We start from the raw sequence: 17,597 nt of genomic DNA, 5'->3' as shown, positions 1-17,597 counted from the left end.
GTTTCAGTGGACCAGCAACAAATTTCATGATTCAGTGGACCAAAAACATTGCCATTAAAAGATTTCGGTTGACCAAAAACAGATATGACATGATTTCAGTGAACCAGAAACATTTTAAATCAAATGATTTCAGTTGACCAAAAACAATGATTACCTGATTTCAGTGAACCAGAAACATTAATTACCTGATTCTGTGGATCTGAAACATTAACCTGATTTCGGTGGACAACACACATTGATTACCTGATTTTAATGAACTTGAAACATTGATAACATGTAACTGGTGGACCAGAAATATTTGATTACCTAATTTCGGTTGACCAGAAGCAATGATTACCTGATTTCAGTGAACTAAAAACATTGATTACCTTTAGTTAGTGGACCAGCAATATTTGATTACCCTTATTTCGTTTGACTAGAAGCAATGATGACCCAATTTCATTGGATCAAAAACAATGATTACCTGATTTCAGTGAACCAGAAACTTTCAGGGGACCAGAAAAATTTAAGACCTGATTTTAATGAACTTGAAACATTGATTACATGTAGTTGGTGGACCAGAAATATTTGATTACCTAATTTCGGTTGACCAGAAGCAATGATGACCTGGTTTCAGTGGATCAGAAACAATGATTTCCTGATTTCAGTGAACCAGAAACATTGATTACCTGTAGTTGGTGAACCAGAAATATTTGATTACCTAATTTCGGTTGACCAGAAGCAATGATTACCTGATTTCAGTGAACTAGACACATTAATTACCTTAAGTTGGTGGACCAGAAATATTTGATTACCTAATTTCGTTTGAATAGAAGCAATGATGACCCGATTTCAGTGGATCAAAAACAATGATTACCTGATTTTAGTGAACCAGAAACATTGATTACATGTAGTTGGTGAACCAGAAATATTTGATTACCTGATTTCGGTTGATCAAAAGCATTGATTACCTGATGTCAGTGAACTGGAAACATTGATTACCTTTAGTTGGTGGACCAGAAATATTTGATTACCTAATTTCGGTTGACCAGAAGCAATGATTACCTTGTTTCAGTAAATCAGAAACAATGATTTCCTGATTTCTGTGAACCAGAAAAATTGATTACCTGTAGTTGGTGAACCAGAAATATTTGATTACCTAATTTCGTTTGACTAGAAGCAATGATGACCCAATTTCAGTGAATTAAAAATAATGATTACCTGATTTCAATGAACCAGAAACATTGATTACCTGTAGTTGGTAAACCAGAACTATTTGATTACCTAATTTCGGTTGATCAAAAGCATTGGTTACTTGATGTCAGTGAACAAGAAACATTGATTACCTTTAGTTGGTGGACCAGACATATTTGATTACCTAATTTCGGATGACCAGAAGCAATGATTACCTGGTTTCAGTGAATCAGAAACAATGATTACATTGCAGTGTACCAGAAACATTGATTACCTGTAGTTGGTGAACCAGATATATTTGATTACCTAATTTCGGATGACCAGAAGCAATGATGACCTGGTTTCCGTGAATCAGAAACAATGATTACCTGATTTCAGTGGACTTGAAACATTGATTACCTGATTCCGGTGTACCAGAAACAAATATTACCTGATTTCAGTGGACCGAAAACATCGATTACCTGTTCTGGTGGACCAAACACAATGATAACCTGATTTCAGTGCACAAGAAATATTGATTACCAGTAAGCTGATTCCAGTGGATCAGAAAAATTAATTACTTTATTCGTTTGAAACAGCTTGATTTCAGTCGACCAGAAATAATGAAAACCTGATTTTGATTGACACGAAGATATGATTACCTGATTTTGATAAACCAGAAGCAATGATTATCTGATTTTGATGGACCAGAAGCAATGATTACATGCTTTTGATGGACCAGAAAAAATGATTACCTGAAGTTGGTGGAACAGAAACAAACGAAATCATTCAGCACTATTTTAACAACTTTATAATGAGGTTTACAGTTGCAGACTACACAACAGCATGGCAAATGCTAGAATTGCATTGGTAATCGTCAAAGGATGTACCATATCAGTAGTTTAATTCTCAGCAGCAATGAATATGATAGAGCATTCATGGATGATATGACAATAACAACAAAGACAGTTCTGGAAGGCAAGTGGATGCTGCAAGATCTAGGTGAGCTTATAGACTGGGCACATATGAAGTTCAAGCCATCAAAGTCAAGGAGTCTGATATCAAAGAAAGGAAAGGTGCAGGACAGAAAGATCAGGATTGGAGGAGACTTCATTCCAACAATCATGGAGAAACCGGACGAAAGCAGCTTGGGCAAGTGGTTTATAGGCTCTTTGAACGACAGAGAAAGTGAAGATGATATGGTATCACAGACAGGAAAGTGGATGGACGTTATTGGCAAGTCTGGTTTACCTGGGAAGTACAAGTAATTATCAAATATACCAGGATTATAATTTAGTACGCCAGACGCGCGTTTCGTCTACATAAAACTCATCAGTGACGCTCAAATCAAAATATTTATAAAGCCAAACAATTATGAAGTTGAAGAGCATTTAGGATCCAAAATTCCAAAAAGTTGTGCCAAATACGGCTAAGGTAGTCTATATCTGGTATAAGAAAATCCTTAGTTTTTCGAAAATTCAAATATTTGTTAACAGGAAATTCATAAAAATGACCATAGTATTGATATTCATGTCAACACAGAAGTGTTGACTACTGGGCTGGTGATGCCCTCGGGAACGAAACGTCCACCAGCAGTGGCATCGACCCAGCGGTGTAAATAATTATCAAAGGTACCAGGATTATAATTTAGTACGCCAGACGAGGCGTGGTGCTATCAGCATGGAATATTACCTAGGATAACATGGCCTCTGTTGATGTGCGAAGTACCTCTAACCAAGTTTGAAAGTTTAGAGAGGTTGTTCAACAGACACTTACGCAAATTGATTGGGGTTTCAAAGAGTTTTAGTAGCATTGGCTTGTACAGCACCAGTTCAAAACTTCAACTACCAATGTCTTCTATTACAGAGGAGTTCAAAGTCACCAAAACCAGACAAGTTATGATGCTAAGAGACAGTAAGGATGACAAGGTGAAAGAGGCAAATGTTGATGTCAGGACAGGATCGAAGGAAATGGGTGGCCAAGACCGCTGTTGAATGCAGAGAGCCGATTTAGACATAGACATAGTGGGAGTGGTAACATCAGGGCGACTTGGGTTTGGCAACATTCAGCAACCATTATGGCAGTCAGCAGATGCAAGACAAAACAGGGAACTTGTTCAGCAGGAAGTTCGTCGTGGAGAAGAAGAAGATCAACAAGTAATTGTCGTCAGTATGAAACAACAAGGGCAATATATGAAATGGGAAATGGCACGACCAAGAAACATAAGTTGGCAGGAGATGTGGAGAATGGACGGCCAAAAGATAAGCTTCTTAATAAGATCAGTATATGACGTACTATCAACACCCACTAACCTTACAATGTGGAAACTGATTGAAGACCCTAGTTGTAAGCTGTACGGTAAGCCAGCAAACCTAGAACATATTTTGTCATCTTGCAGGACAGTTTAAAAAGATGGTAGATACACATGGCGTCATGACCAAGTACTTGGAGAAATAGCAGCAGTCTTGGACAATGGACACACAGAAAAGAAAGAAGACTAAGATTGAGAAGGGGCCAAAGTTCATCAACTTCACCAAAGGAGGCGTAGAGTCATAAAAAACACATACAGCAAAGACAACGGTATTCTAGCAACAGCAAATGACTAACCTGATTTCAGTGGATCAGAAACAATAATTATCTGATTTTGATGAACCAAACTAGAAATATTTTTAGAATACTGTTATACATAATTTGCATCAATGAATCCTGAAGACTAAGAATCATTCTAAAACTACTTAGACTTTCTACACATCTTACCTACATAAAGTTCATTCAAAGTCAATCACTATAAAAGGAACTTTATTGAAAATATGAATGTCATAAAAAAAAGAATCTAAATCATTAATGTTAAAATTTTATTATGCAATAATCTTCATAGATTATAAATTATATATAAACTTTTCAACATCCACATAACATAACAAATGTAACAGGCAAACACATGCACAAAAGAGTACAGCTAGTCATTGCAAACACACATGGAATGAAAGTCTGGACACACAAAAATGATTTTCCTTCTTATATAAATGTCTGAACTAGAGTCGAATTCAGAATACAGTGTCATCCCTGCTTCACTGACCATAATTGTATAAAAAGATGAAGGATTTTCCTCTGGCATCACATAAACTTTACATTATCAATGATTAATAAGGTATAAGTCATATGAATCCTCCCAGACAGAACAAATACACCTTTATTTCTTAATTCTCAAAAAAGATGACCTTTTGCTTATAATACTGTGGATTCATTTACTATTTCTTGAATGCCAATTTCCTGGATGATAAAACAATGACATTTTATGGATATTTGATTTTGTAGTTTTACTAATACATGTATATGTATACAAGCCAAAAGTAAATGTGTTCTTAGTTGCCAATTTAAATTTGTAGTTGACCAATAAACCATGAAAATGAGATCAAGGACACCTTACAACTAATATAATTGACCTATTGCTTCTAATATCTGAAAACTAATTTATCACAAAAACATAACATTGGAAAACCATGAAAATGAGGTGAAAGTCACATCTAATAATATGAATATTTCAAACCGACTGATTTTATACAAAACCGTAATAACCAAATCTTTACTTCAGTTTAATAGATATCTATTGACTCAAAAGGAAAATTTACGAAAAGATAGATTAAGATCAAGCGGTAACTGCTTAGTTGACATAATAGTACAGTATTTTAATATAAAAACTGAAATGATTTTGAAAAGGTTAAGTATTGGTCATTGAGCTAGATGTTGATTTAGGCCAAACAAAAGAATGTTTTTTTTTTTATATATTCGATACAATCTAAACAAAAATTAGTGGCATAGAAGGAAGCTGAATTGGTGTTGACGATTTGGTTTAGAATATCTCTAATTAATTAAACATATTTATCACTTGTCTAGGTTCAGAAATTTCTATAGTTAATTTTTCAATATGGTGTACTATATCTCTTTATAATAAGTTTTTTTGTATTTTCTGTATTGTCAAATTTTGATTCTACATAAAAGAACACATTAATAACTTATTTTCCACTCTTATAAACTATATTCTGTTTATATTTCTAAACACACCAACAAACATCAACATATTTAAATACGAATTTGCATAAATCAATTCTAATATTGTGCAGTCCCAAAACATTGCTATCAGGCACTCTATGATTGTAACAAACATCATCATTCCGTTGCATGATCTGTTTGTTGTATATGTAACACTTCACCGCTGTCTGTGGTAACGGTGTGAACTTGGAGACTATCACTGTGGTCCCCTACAGAATTCACAACTTGTAAACCCTCAGTTCCATCTGCTTGAGATATCTGAAAAAAAGAAAAGACAATGAAATAATGTATAGTGCATTTGCGCAAGAAACAGAGTACCCTTTTTCAGAACAAGCTGCAAGCCATTTCATTTTAATGGAGGCAAATTTGAAACTTCACTTACATTTTCACTGTACTAGACACCTACTCATTAAAATATTTCAGACCTTCTCTTGGACCCATGTAAGTTTGAATGGAGCATCCCTAACATAAACAGATTATTATTTAAACTATATATAAATCTGTTGCACAGGGCCTAATTGTTTTGCTAAAAAGAGTTTTAATATCAAAATTAAGTCTAGATAAAATTTTCTGATGTCAAACATCAAGCTTAGACAAACATTAGTTTCAAAAGGGATCTTTAATATTTTTACTTTTATAAAATTAATAAATGTTAATTTACAAGATAAAATCCTAACTATTTAATTGTTGGTGACAAATTTTTTTGTTTGAACAATCAATATTATTATTTTTATCTTTCAATACTTATATGAAGAATAAATACATGGTTTATTTGTTCCCTATTTAAGTAAAGTAGATTAATGGCTAATTTTTTTGTAAAATCAATTTTTTTTTCAAACTTTCTATTTTTTATTAATTATTTTTCTTTTTTTATATTTTTTTTAAAAACTTTTTGTCTTCAGGTGCGTACTATCGACTACTTAATACGGTAATATGTTTCAATGTGACTTACAGGTAATGGTAACTGTATAATTTGATCTCCCTGAAGTATTTGTATATGTTGTGCCTGCTGAAGCTGTGAGATTTGTTCAGGTGTGGCATGTAGTATCTGTATTTCTCCCTGAGGTAGTCCGTCCCCATGCATTGACAGGGCCTGTTTTATACTACTGTCTATATTGTGCATGGTTAAAGTTTGCTTCAACTCACCCTGGTCACCCTGAAATAAATTAAAACATTTATTTTCATAATTTATATTTCCAATGCCATAAATAAATTGTCAATACAGATAAATGTCACTTGTATCCTATTTTGATACTGAGGTTTCATCATTATTCCATGGAGGTCAATTTTCATAGGTATTGACATGATAGATGAACCATGAATTTGAATATTCAAAGACTTTCATATTTTCTATAGGATTGAATGCTAACTTATAGTAGTATAACACAAAAGTTAAAATTGAAATGGGAACATATTAATATTCAAAAGATATCAATCTTTTAAAGTCAATAAACCATGACCATAGTGGTCCAAAATAATCTCCATGGAAATGAGATATGTCAATGCTAATATAAGTGCATAATAATGATCCTCGCCTGCACCATAAGTTGTTTCACTTAAACTGACCTAATCACTATAAAATTTAACATGTCAAACATTCAAAAGTTCAAAGTCAATAGACCATGATTGAGCTCACAAGCTGATTTTGCAAAGTTTCCCTTTTGTCTAATTTCATAGTGATAGCTGATGAATATGGATGATTCAGTCTGAAATACCTCACTGTACCTTAAACAGATACTGTGGATTCATTTATTTTAGTAGGTACACAATGTACCAATTTTCATGGATAAGGAAAATTTGAAAGTTCATAGATATTTAATTTTGTGGTATTGCTCAAACCGGCATACACGTCTTCAGAAAATTTGTCATTCTTTGAACATTTAATTTCCTGTACCAACATAATCCACGAAAATTGGTATCCAATGAAAAATAGTGAATCCACAGTATTATTTGACCAAACAGCTATCCCAATCTACCTACAATTACTCAGTTGGTCAATTACCTGGTGTATATGAAGTTCTGAGTCTTGTAATGAGTCGTCATCACTTATAGATAAATCTGAAGTCCCTCCCGGTCCTATAAAATTAGGAACAGACTTTCCACGAAAAGCTTTGACAGTTAGTGGCATTCCACGCTGCTTTCTTCTAAATGCTGTTCTACATTTAGAGTCCATGTTCTGTTTAATTCTATGCCAATCAGCCTCTGCGATTCCAAATCTGTGTATTAAATGACCTAAAATAAACATTTATATGAGATATAAACAAAAGGGTCTTTATCCATGATAAAAGTGACGCTATCCAAAGGAGTAGGTCCGGTAAAGACCGATTTTGGCCTCAAATTTCAGTTTTAAGATTTTGACCATTTTTTAAACACTTAAGTGTCTATTTCATATGATTCAATTAATTTATGTGAAAGATTTTAACTTATTTCGTCATTAAGAACGATCCGATTAAGGCTCAAATATGAAAAATCTACCAAATATGCGAAAAAATGTCACTTTTCAGATGGTTTTTGTCAAAAACGGAAGTGGCCGCATCCCTTTTCATCCTCAATCTTTATACATGTTATATATTATCATCAAATACAACTTCCATTTCAATATTTTGGATGAACACGAATGCGGCCACTTTCGTTTTTCACGGAAACTGTCTAAAATTTAAGTAAAATGCTTGAATTGTTAAGATTTCAGTAATTTAGCATGACTTAATGGTGCTAGTACCCAATATATGTGCATTGTATTGTCAAAAACAGCCCATATTTATGTAGCAGAACCATTCTACTATCCAATAAATAACTAAAAGTTTACATTTTAACATTTTTGTAAAACTGCCATATTTTGGGGCCAAAAAGGGGTCTTACTGGACCTACTCATTTGTGCTTGATGGATTTAACTTCAGGCATTGTGTGTAAGTTAACAAAAAATTCAGCGATTTTTCAAATGTAAAGGGTATCACTTTAGAATAGCATAAGTGACGCAACCAAAATTCAAATTGATCTATGTTTTGTGGTTATAAGCATGGTGATCTAATTGTACTGCCAGGTTGACAGGTATACTTACATCTTATACCATATATCATGAGAGGATCTAACTGCTTTTTTCCATGTTTTCCCATACCAGATAGATTAGAAGAAGCCTGTGTTTCTCGGTCAAACAGATAATCTAACATAGTAAGTGCCATCTTTTCTGCTGTCCGACAATTGGAATGTACATGTAATATATCACTGAAAGAAATTTAATCAGAATTGGTTAAAGATGAACTAGTCAAGTGTTAAAAACTCATTGGCTTTAACAAATAAAAACAAATACTGTGAAAGTACTTTAATTCGTGGGTATCAATTTTCGTGGTTTGAGCAATATTTACATGTTCGTGGGTTTTTAAATTCGTGGATTTCAAATTTCTAAAAAAAAAAAGAAATTTAAAATTTAAGGCCATTAGAAACGAAGGTTACAAAATGTCTGGATTGAAGAAAATTGCAAAGTAAACATTGACTCCTGTAAATCGTAGTGATAACAGTAATTAGCTCATCATAAAGTGATCAACAGATTAAAGACCATCAAAGGTGTTAATTAGGCCATAAACATGTCACCTAAAGAGAACAGTAACATAACAAATGTTATAAACGTATCTTGAAATGTCAAATAATTCTTATCAAAATCAAGCCTAAGCATGAAATTATTATTTCCCATATATGTACGAGAACTATGATGATATAAAATGAACACTTTATCATACTAGCATAACAAAACCGGAAATCTGACTTTCATCGATCAAAAATATTTTTATGATAATTAAAAGATAAAAAGTGGTACAGTTTAGGTAATTAAAGATTAAATGGGTATAATCCCGTATGTAGTTGTAGTTCTGTGACTGCTTTTAAAGTATTCTCAGATTTGGCGTCATTCAATATATTATCTAGATCATATCAGTGGTAAAACCTACAGATCAGGATCTTTCCATGTCTTGATTTGGACAATGGTTGTTTTATTTCGTTGGACACTTAAATTCGTGGTTCAAGTCACCCACGAAAACCACGAAAATTGGTACCCAACGAATAAAAGTACTTTCACAGTAGGTATTTACTAGTCACCTTCAAATACTGTTTATCATCATGGTTACTGTCTTTGGATAATGAAGAAGCTTCTCACCAAGTTTCATTAAACTCTACTAATATACAAATATTGAAGAAAACAAAAATTCCAAGAAAGAAAAACCCCACAAAAAGGAGCAAATGTTGTTCTTCAAGGCAATAACTCCTGTAAAATTTGACTGAAGATTTCTGCCATGTTGACATCATTTTGCAGATGAAGGTCAAAATTGCAAAAATATGTTAAAAAGGTAATGCATGGGCAATAGCTTTCATGCCAGGTGAACAAAAAAAATGCTCCTTGTTGATCACAATTGCATACAATTTTTAAATGATTACCTAGGAGTAATAGGCACTCGGACTCTCATTTCTGGATTACTTTCATCTCCAAGCCATGTACCATTTGGAAAATCATCTGTAACAATAATTTTGAAACAATTATTACATTGTATTACTTGTCATGATTGTCATGGTATAAACTATATAACAAATAACAAAACAATATCTTTAAACATGATGGAAAAAAGGGTTGAAAACTGATAATTTACATGATTTTAGTGATTTTTTTAAGTCTGAGGACCATATCTCTTCACAAAATCATCAAATTCAAACTTGAACTGTAAATCGTCCTGATAAAACAATGCACCAAATATCAAATCAATATCTTCAAGCATGATCAAAAAGTGTGGAAACTGCTTTGCTGGACTGGCTGGACAGACAGACAGACAGACAGAAGGAGAGTTTAAACCTCAAGTCCCCTTCTACTAAATCGGTCTGGAACTTATAAATATGAAACAAGTTTGAATCTAAGCACATACCATCAAAGTTCAGTCATGTGTGACATAATGTCAACTAACATGCTTTTGAGAAATCAGAGAAAAATATGCCATGTGTGCAGTTACATACCTTCTGAGTTAAGAGTAATAAGTGTGACATTAGGTCCAAGTCCCATGTTCTGCATGACATCAACATTTTGAGCTGGAAATAAAATTAATATTGAGAATAACTTTTGTCATATAAATCTTTTTGACAAAACCTTTGTTTAAATGTAACACATCTATTTTGAATTTAACAAAAACGAATTGACATTATTCATTCTTATTACAAGTCTGACTATGATTTCACTCATTACAAGCTTTCTTATAACAGATAGTCATGAAGGTCTAAAAAGATTTCCAAAACAGAAAGTACACATCTTTAAAATCTAAACTTTCCCGTAAAGACCCATGATTATTTCGCCTGAAATTTCAATTCATTTTTTCTGTGTCAGCTGATTCAATTAGTCTTCAGTGATCAGTTGTGCTTGAAATGAGATAAACTTCAGACCTGTACAACAATCCTATAATTATTATTTATCGTTATTTTGTGCATTTTTCCATTGATCCTTTTTTGTGATAATTTTCATATCGTGCTACTCGCTTGAGATGAAAAATTATTGCTAGAAACTAAGCATGCATGTGGCGTTGCTAACGAAATTGACATGAAATTGACAACATCGTCATAGGTAAAATAGCGATAAAAAGATTATCATTGTTCATCTCAACTCGATTGCCTTTCTCGCTTTCGCCGTTCCGGCTCAAGCGAGAATATCAATCTCGTTGAGATGATCACCGATAATCTATAAATATAGAAATCTTTATAACAGTACCTGTCTGACCTCCATTCTGTGGTAAACCAACAATAACTGCCCTGAAACAAGATAAACATTCCTGTAAACATTTTAAAACTTCTTAATGATGCATCTTTATACTGTGAAGATAATGTGTCTCCTATGCTATGGTAGGGCAAAAAAAAACATAAGCTGATAGATGCTTGTCTTCTCCAATATTTCCTTCAGAATCATTGGTAGGTTTGATAATTTGAGACATTCAAGAGATATTGTATTGTATTGTTTATTTGTGTATTTCTTTGTCCTTAATGTTCTTGTATTTATTAGTACTGTATTCCTGTTATGTCATTTTAATGGTATTTTTAACATTGCCAACAAACCGCATGGTTTGGCTAGCCACAACCCCAGTTTTAACCCATCATTTTTCCTTCAAATGTCCTGTGCCAAGTCAGGAAAAAGCAGTTGTTATCTGCCAGTTTCTTTTTATGTGCCTTGCATTGTTGTAGTTGGTGTTTCTGTTGTTTTCTTGTTTTCCTCTTGTAGTTAATGTTCCCATCGGTTTTAGTTTATAACCTCGGATTTGTTTTCTCTCAATCAATTTATGAACAGTGGTTAACCTCTGTTGCCTTTATTTGTCATTACAATTTTGGGAATGTTGATCAAGCTTTAAACCAATTCTCTTTAAAACTGTGACATAGCCTTTTAGTGCTGCACCAACATAGACCAAACACTGATCAATCAATCAATCAAAACAAATCCTAGCTGTGTCAGAATATGAAATTAAACATAAATACCCTGCTCCTTTCTTGGATGGATTAGGAGAAATTTGACTGGCACTGGTTCCATTAACACTCTTGACATTGTCAACCAGTTCATCCATACGCTCCTCCAAATATTTGGTTCTACCATTGAGTATCTCTATACTGTTCTCTATACCATCTAATCTCATACATATAGCCTTGTTTATGGTGAACAGAAGTTGCTGAAATAAAAAGAATCATGAAGATGTGATTTTCTTGTGACCTCTTTGATAAATCATCAAATTATTGTTTAGATTTGAGGAAAAAAAATGACATTTTCCAGATATTCTTAACTGTGTCATGTGTGTGTAATGATGTTATTTATTTTATTACAGTGTAACTTGTCTAATCCGACACTCAAGGGGACCAGACGAAGATGTCCAATTAAGCAGGGTGTCGGGGAAACTCAGGTTTGTTCTGAAAGGATAGGTATATTTTGGGACCTTAAAAATATGTCGGTTAAAGCAGGATGTTGGAATACTCATGTGTCTGATTAGGCAGGTTACACTGTATATTAAAATAATTCAAAAGGGTTTTTTATGCTTTTGTTTGAAATGCAAATTTGATTAAATGGATTTCTCTCACTATCAAATTTGATAAAACTGATCTCTCGTACTATTGTTTTTAAATTTTAATGCTGTGCTTATACTCTCCTATTGTAAATATTACTGCTTAGAGAATATTATCATTCATTGTTGACTTATTGCCTTGCTACATAAAACCCATCTAAAAGATGGAAACATTCTATTCCTTGTTTATATTTACCTTTAAAAAAACAAATGTTAAATTAAAATGCTTCAAAAAAATTGTAAGGACAACTTTGCCTTTTGTAGAAGAATCAGTTTTCCTACCATACTTTGACAAGGTACTTACTTTAATGGACTGATCTTGACTAAGGTGATCATGGGACTCTATTTTTATACGTTTAGCTGGAGGACCTTCATCTGTACTTGGATCTGAAAAAGTATTACATAGCAACATCATATATACATTTTGTATTTGTCTAATATGGGGATATAAAAAAAGAAGATGTGGTATGATTGCCAATGAGACAACTATCCACAAAAGACCAAAATGACACAGACATTAACAACTATAGGTCACCGTACAGCCTTCAGCAATGAGCAAAGCCCATACCGCATAGTCAGCTATAAAAGGCCCCGATAAGACAATGTAAAACAATTCAAACGAGAAAACAAACGGCCTTATTTATGTAAAAAAATGAACGAAAAACAAATATGTAACACATAAACAAACGACAACCACTGAATTACAGGCTCCTGACTTGGGACAGGCACATACATAAATAATGTGGTAGTCTTTGCAACTAATGTAGAAGATGTAAATACTTCAATCTGTAGACTAACACATCTGACAAAACTGAGTTTATAGGTTTCATGAGTAACCACAATTCTAGGCCTTAGCCTGACAGTGAGGATATTAAATTTTCCTAAATATCATTTAACTATGACAGGCTGATTTCCTGGCTTGTAATCATAGAATGTTTTCGTAAAGACCAAACTTTGTGTACAATGTATACCTACCATTAATAATTAAACCAGAATCATCACTATAACTCTGTGGAAGTACAGACAAGGTATTAATAGGAAGAGTTTGTACATTTAGCCCACTTTGATCAGAGTTCATGTCATCATCATTATTGGTATCTGACATCTTTGAGGTACTGCCTCTAAAAAAGATAAAATGTCATTTATAAAATTAACATAAATTAATAAATATAAGTCTAGCTCAAGTGTAATTACCTTTCTACTATAAATTTTAATTCACTACTGACATTGTAGACTTTTATTTATTTTAACCTAGCCTAAAATCTTCTCTCACAAATTAAGAGAAAGGAAAAAGACATTTTCATTGCTAAAAAGGAGATTTTTTTTACTCTTTTCTTGTTTTAACCACACACTATTCAATAGTGAGCATATACATGTACCTTGAGCAGAAGCCATCTCCTCAGAGGTAATGGTAACAGCAATGCCTACAGTGTACTCAAACTGATTGACCGACGAAAATTTTTTTAGGATTCATATGGTCAGACAAAATTAAACTAAATATCTATTATTTGAAAATATAGTAAACAAGAGGCTCTCAAGAGCCTGAATTGCTCACCTTAATTTTTTGGTTAAATCTCTCATCAATGATTATTTTGGCTTTTCAATTTATTTAAATGTTCTTTGAATCGTCCTATTTTCTTCAAAAGCAAAAAAAAATCATTTTCTCCTATGTTCTATTTTAGCCATAGGAGCTATGTTTCTTGACATACAAGGAAATGAAATATAAAATTTATACTAGATACTCTGAAACTCATTTAGCCCAAGTTTGGCTGAAATTGATACAGCAGTTTCAAAGGAGAAGATTTTTTAAAGTAAGTCAACATGATGAACAAATTGTGAAAAAAAGTCTTTAAAGGGCAATAACTCCTTAAGGGGTCAATTGACAATTTTGGTCAAATTGACTTATTTGTAGATCTTACTTTGCTTAACATTTTTGCTATTAACAGTTTATCTGTATCTATAATAGTATTCAAGATAATAACCAAAAACTGCAAAATTTCTTTAAAATCATTAATTCAGGGGCATTATACCTGTAAACCCAGTTACCCAATTCGGCTGAAAATTACAGGACAGGTAGACCTTGAGCTAATAAATACTTTAGCATCTTGTCTTATTTGCTCTAAATGCTGGAGTTTTTGAGATATAAGCCAAAAACTGCATTTTACCCTGTGATCTATTTTTAGCCATGACGGTCATGTTTTTTGACGAAATAAAAAATAAAGCACAAACTTTATTTTATACACCCTACTGATCATTCAGTTAAAGTTTGGTTGAATTTAGTTGAGTAGTTTTAGAGGAGAAGATTTTTTAAAGTTAGCAAATATGATGAACAAATTGTGAAGGACAATAACCCCTTAAGGGGTCAATTGACAATTTTGGTCATATTAACTTATTTGTAGATCTTACTTTGCTGATCATTTTTACTGTTTACAGTTTATCTTTATCTATAATAATATTCAAGATAATGACCAAAAATTGCAAAATTTCCTTAAAATTACCAATTAAGTTGCAGCAACCCAACAATTGGTTGTTTGATTCATCTGAAAATTTCAGGGCTGATAGATATTGACCTAATGAACATTTTCACCCCATGTCAGATTTGCTCTAAATGCTTTCGTTTTTGAGATATAAGCCAAAAACTGCATTTGACCCCTATGTTCTATTTTAAGTAACGGCGGCCATGTTTTTTGACAGATCAAAGATCGAAGCGCACATTTTGTGCAGGATATACTAAGGAACAATCATGCTAAGTTTCATTCAAATCCATTCAGTCGTTTCAGAGGAGAAGATGTTTGAAAAATTGTTAACGACGACGAAGACGACGATGCACGCCATTTAGGCCAGGTGAGCTAAAAAGTTATATCCTCATCTCATGGGTTTTCGTGCTTTTAAGAATGCATTGGGCTTAAATTAAAATATTGTTTGTTTGCCCTTTACCGACCGACCCTCTAAATTCGTTCCGCCTGAAAATCTTTTACTTGTATTTACCGGCAAGATTTTATTTTGTTATATTTTTTCGTTCCTACCAAAAATCTTATATTTGTATTTCCCTCTCAAAACTTTTTTATCGGAATCCTCGGGTTTTATCTTTAACGTATAAGGTCCAGTCCGTTTGGTATCACCTGTGCGATTGACATGAACACATGCATTTGAAGTTTCAACGCATTTGTTTGAAATCGATGTTGAACGCTTCCTGCAATCATGGCCATCATGTTATGACGTACGTTACTCTGTACCTTTATACTTAAACAGTAGGGTTCATTTACAAAAAAGTTTGTGTGATACAAAAATATTAACGTGTGTACAAACCAAGGATTTGTATAGTATAACTATACAAATCCTTGTACAAACTAATTTGTAAACGGACGTTGTATTATATGTAGGGATGGCCTTTTGTGATCCGCAGATCAGGATGATTATGTTAACAATGCCGCTATATTTATATCTAACATGAACCATAAGTGACAAAACCCTGTAAATTCGAGGATATCTGGCAGTAAAATCGCCAAGTTTTTCATACAGATCATTTATAAATGCGATGTAAAATACGTGACAATTAAGTTTTAAGTCTTGTAGCATTATTATTGGAAACAAAGGCACACACGATTTTTTTTTAAACACTTGAGGGACTTTTTCAGTATAAATGTAAGTCTGCCCGGACATATATATATCTTACCAGTATACAGTTAAATCTCTTTCAGAAAACCTTTAGGTAAGCATACAACAATGTACAAGGTACCTAGTACAAAACAAAGTACTACTTCAAACTCTTCAAAAGTTCCAGGCATATAAACGTTGAAGATATGCGGCACAGCTCTATATTTTGATATTTGAAAACAAAATAGTAGTGCATATGAATTAGCTTCACATTCTATGTTCTACGTGATATTTTTTCTTTCAAAACTAATAATCCCAGCAAACTTATTTGCAAAAAGAAAACGAACAAAAATGACTTTATGCAGATTTTGTATCTTTAAAATAAAATATTATACCTACCTGCCTACCCATGACAAACAATATACCGAGCCAAGTTATTTTTTTGGGGGAAAAAATAAAATATTTTACCTACCTACCTACCCTGTTTCAAAAAATAGGGTCGGAAAAGGGCAAACAAACAATATTTAAATTTAGGCCTTGTAATGTCACATTTTCCGTTGAAAAAACATGCATACAAATCCATATGAAGTACATGTATGAAACCATATGATCTGACCATATTTCTTTTTCTGTTAGACAAATCCTAAACCAGTTTGGCACAGGCTGTGACTGTGTTGTCTGTTGATGGATAAGCAATGCATACAGTTATTGCATGACATGTACTTTTGCTTCTGGCTCTCTGTTTAATAGTCCAAATATTTATGACGACTTGCAATACTTAAGACACCACAGAAAATACTTTGAATGGCCTTGCAAGACGTCATAATTATTTGGACTAAATCTCTGTCAGATAATAAACACCATCAACAAACTGATTATATTGCAATGGGTTAGGTGAACATGAACATACAGAGCCTATTACCCCTCCCCCCAATTTTTTTTATGTTCTCAGTATTCAGAGAGGCAGGTAAAGGGTTATTTTCGTGCAACGTGTTTTGTCATTTTTATTTCATGTGCAGCCGTAGTCCAAATAATTATGACATCTTGAAAGGCTATAATAAGGCTTCAAAGAAAAAAATATAATAGCCTTTCAAGACGTCATAATTATTTGGACTAGTGCAGCCGTGAAAAGGGTTCATTAATATGATGTTTTGAGAAATCCACAAAAAGATCAACGTGCAAGACATTCAAAATTATTTCTTCATCTTGAAATGGCAATTCTAATTTTTGGTCTTCCGTGCAGATACCCTCCCATTGGCTTTACACCCCTCTACAGAAACTATATTTATTTCTGCCCCTCCCCCTAAAAATTATTTTTTTGGTCCTTAGTCATTTAGTATTCACTTCTTTGATTAAAAATCAGTTTTTAATCTTCAGATGAAACCTGATTTTTTTTTTAATTTCAATTCTGATTATTCATCGTAATTATTACAGGCAGATTTATTCACTGGTCGACCTACTTTCACTTTCGCATTTGGACAACTTGTTTCGGCTGCAAAACGAAATTGTGATGTTCAAGCGAAATGTGTGTATTTTCTCGAGGTCGTATACCTTGAAAGTATTTCCATGTGATACAGCGTCCCATCTTTTGGTTACTGTTTTGGTTCGGTAAAGTGAAAGTAGCCCTCACCCACGGGTTTGCTTATTTTGGCGCTTTTTCTCAAAAAATACCTTGAAATCCCGTCTGTATCTCGGGAAAACGGTAATGGCGTCCTCGACGGTATCTTGCGA

At 33.2% G+C, this 17,597-nt stretch overlaps 1 protein-coding gene across 1 annotated transcript; it reads right to left on the bottom strand.

Moving 5' to 3' along the window:
- Nucleotides 1-3,993: 3,993 nt before the first annotated feature.
- On the bottom strand, nucleotides 3,994-17,587 carry LOC134721579 (protein BANP-like). The gene is made up of 11 exons (XM_063584678.1): nucleotides 17,418-17,587; nucleotides 13,245-13,390; nucleotides 12,574-12,656; nucleotides 11,695-11,882; nucleotides 10,940-10,980; nucleotides 10,198-10,269; nucleotides 9,631-9,706; nucleotides 8,264-8,427; nucleotides 7,208-7,437; nucleotides 6,158-6,361; nucleotides 3,994-5,463 (listed from the first exon to the last, which is right to left on the bottom strand). Exons 1-11 carry the CDS (start codon nucleotides 17,432-17,434, stop codon nucleotides 5,323-5,325), a joined length of 1,362 nt encoding a protein of 453 aa, XP_063440748.1. The 5' UTR covers nucleotides 17,435-17,587; the 3' UTR covers nucleotides 3,994-5,322.
- Between the last annotated feature and the right edge of the window lie 10 nt (nucleotides 17,588-17,597).

This window comes from Mytilus trossulus, chromosome 6, assembly GCF_036588685.1.
Source record: "Mytilus trossulus isolate FHL-02 chromosome 6, PNRI_Mtr1.1.1.hap1, whole genome shotgun sequence".
In the NCBI taxonomy this organism is placed as follows: Eukaryota; Metazoa; Mollusca; class Bivalvia; order Mytilida; family Mytilidae; genus Mytilus; species Mytilus trossulus.
The sequence above is the reverse complement of the archived record's forward strand: the minus strand, read 5'-3'. Positions and strand labels throughout refer to the sequence as shown.

Excerpts from the sequence above, each read along its gene's own strand:
- LOC134721579 (XM_063584678.1), bottom strand. Across the intron at positions 7,438-8,263 it reads CATGATATATGGTATAAGAT|GTCATTTAATACACAGATTT; the intron begins GTAAGTATACCT and ends TGTTTATTTTAG. Across the intron at positions 6,362-7,207 it reads CAGAACTTCATATACACCAG|GGTGACCAGGGTGAGTTGAA; the intron begins GTAATTGACCAA and ends AATTTATTTCAG.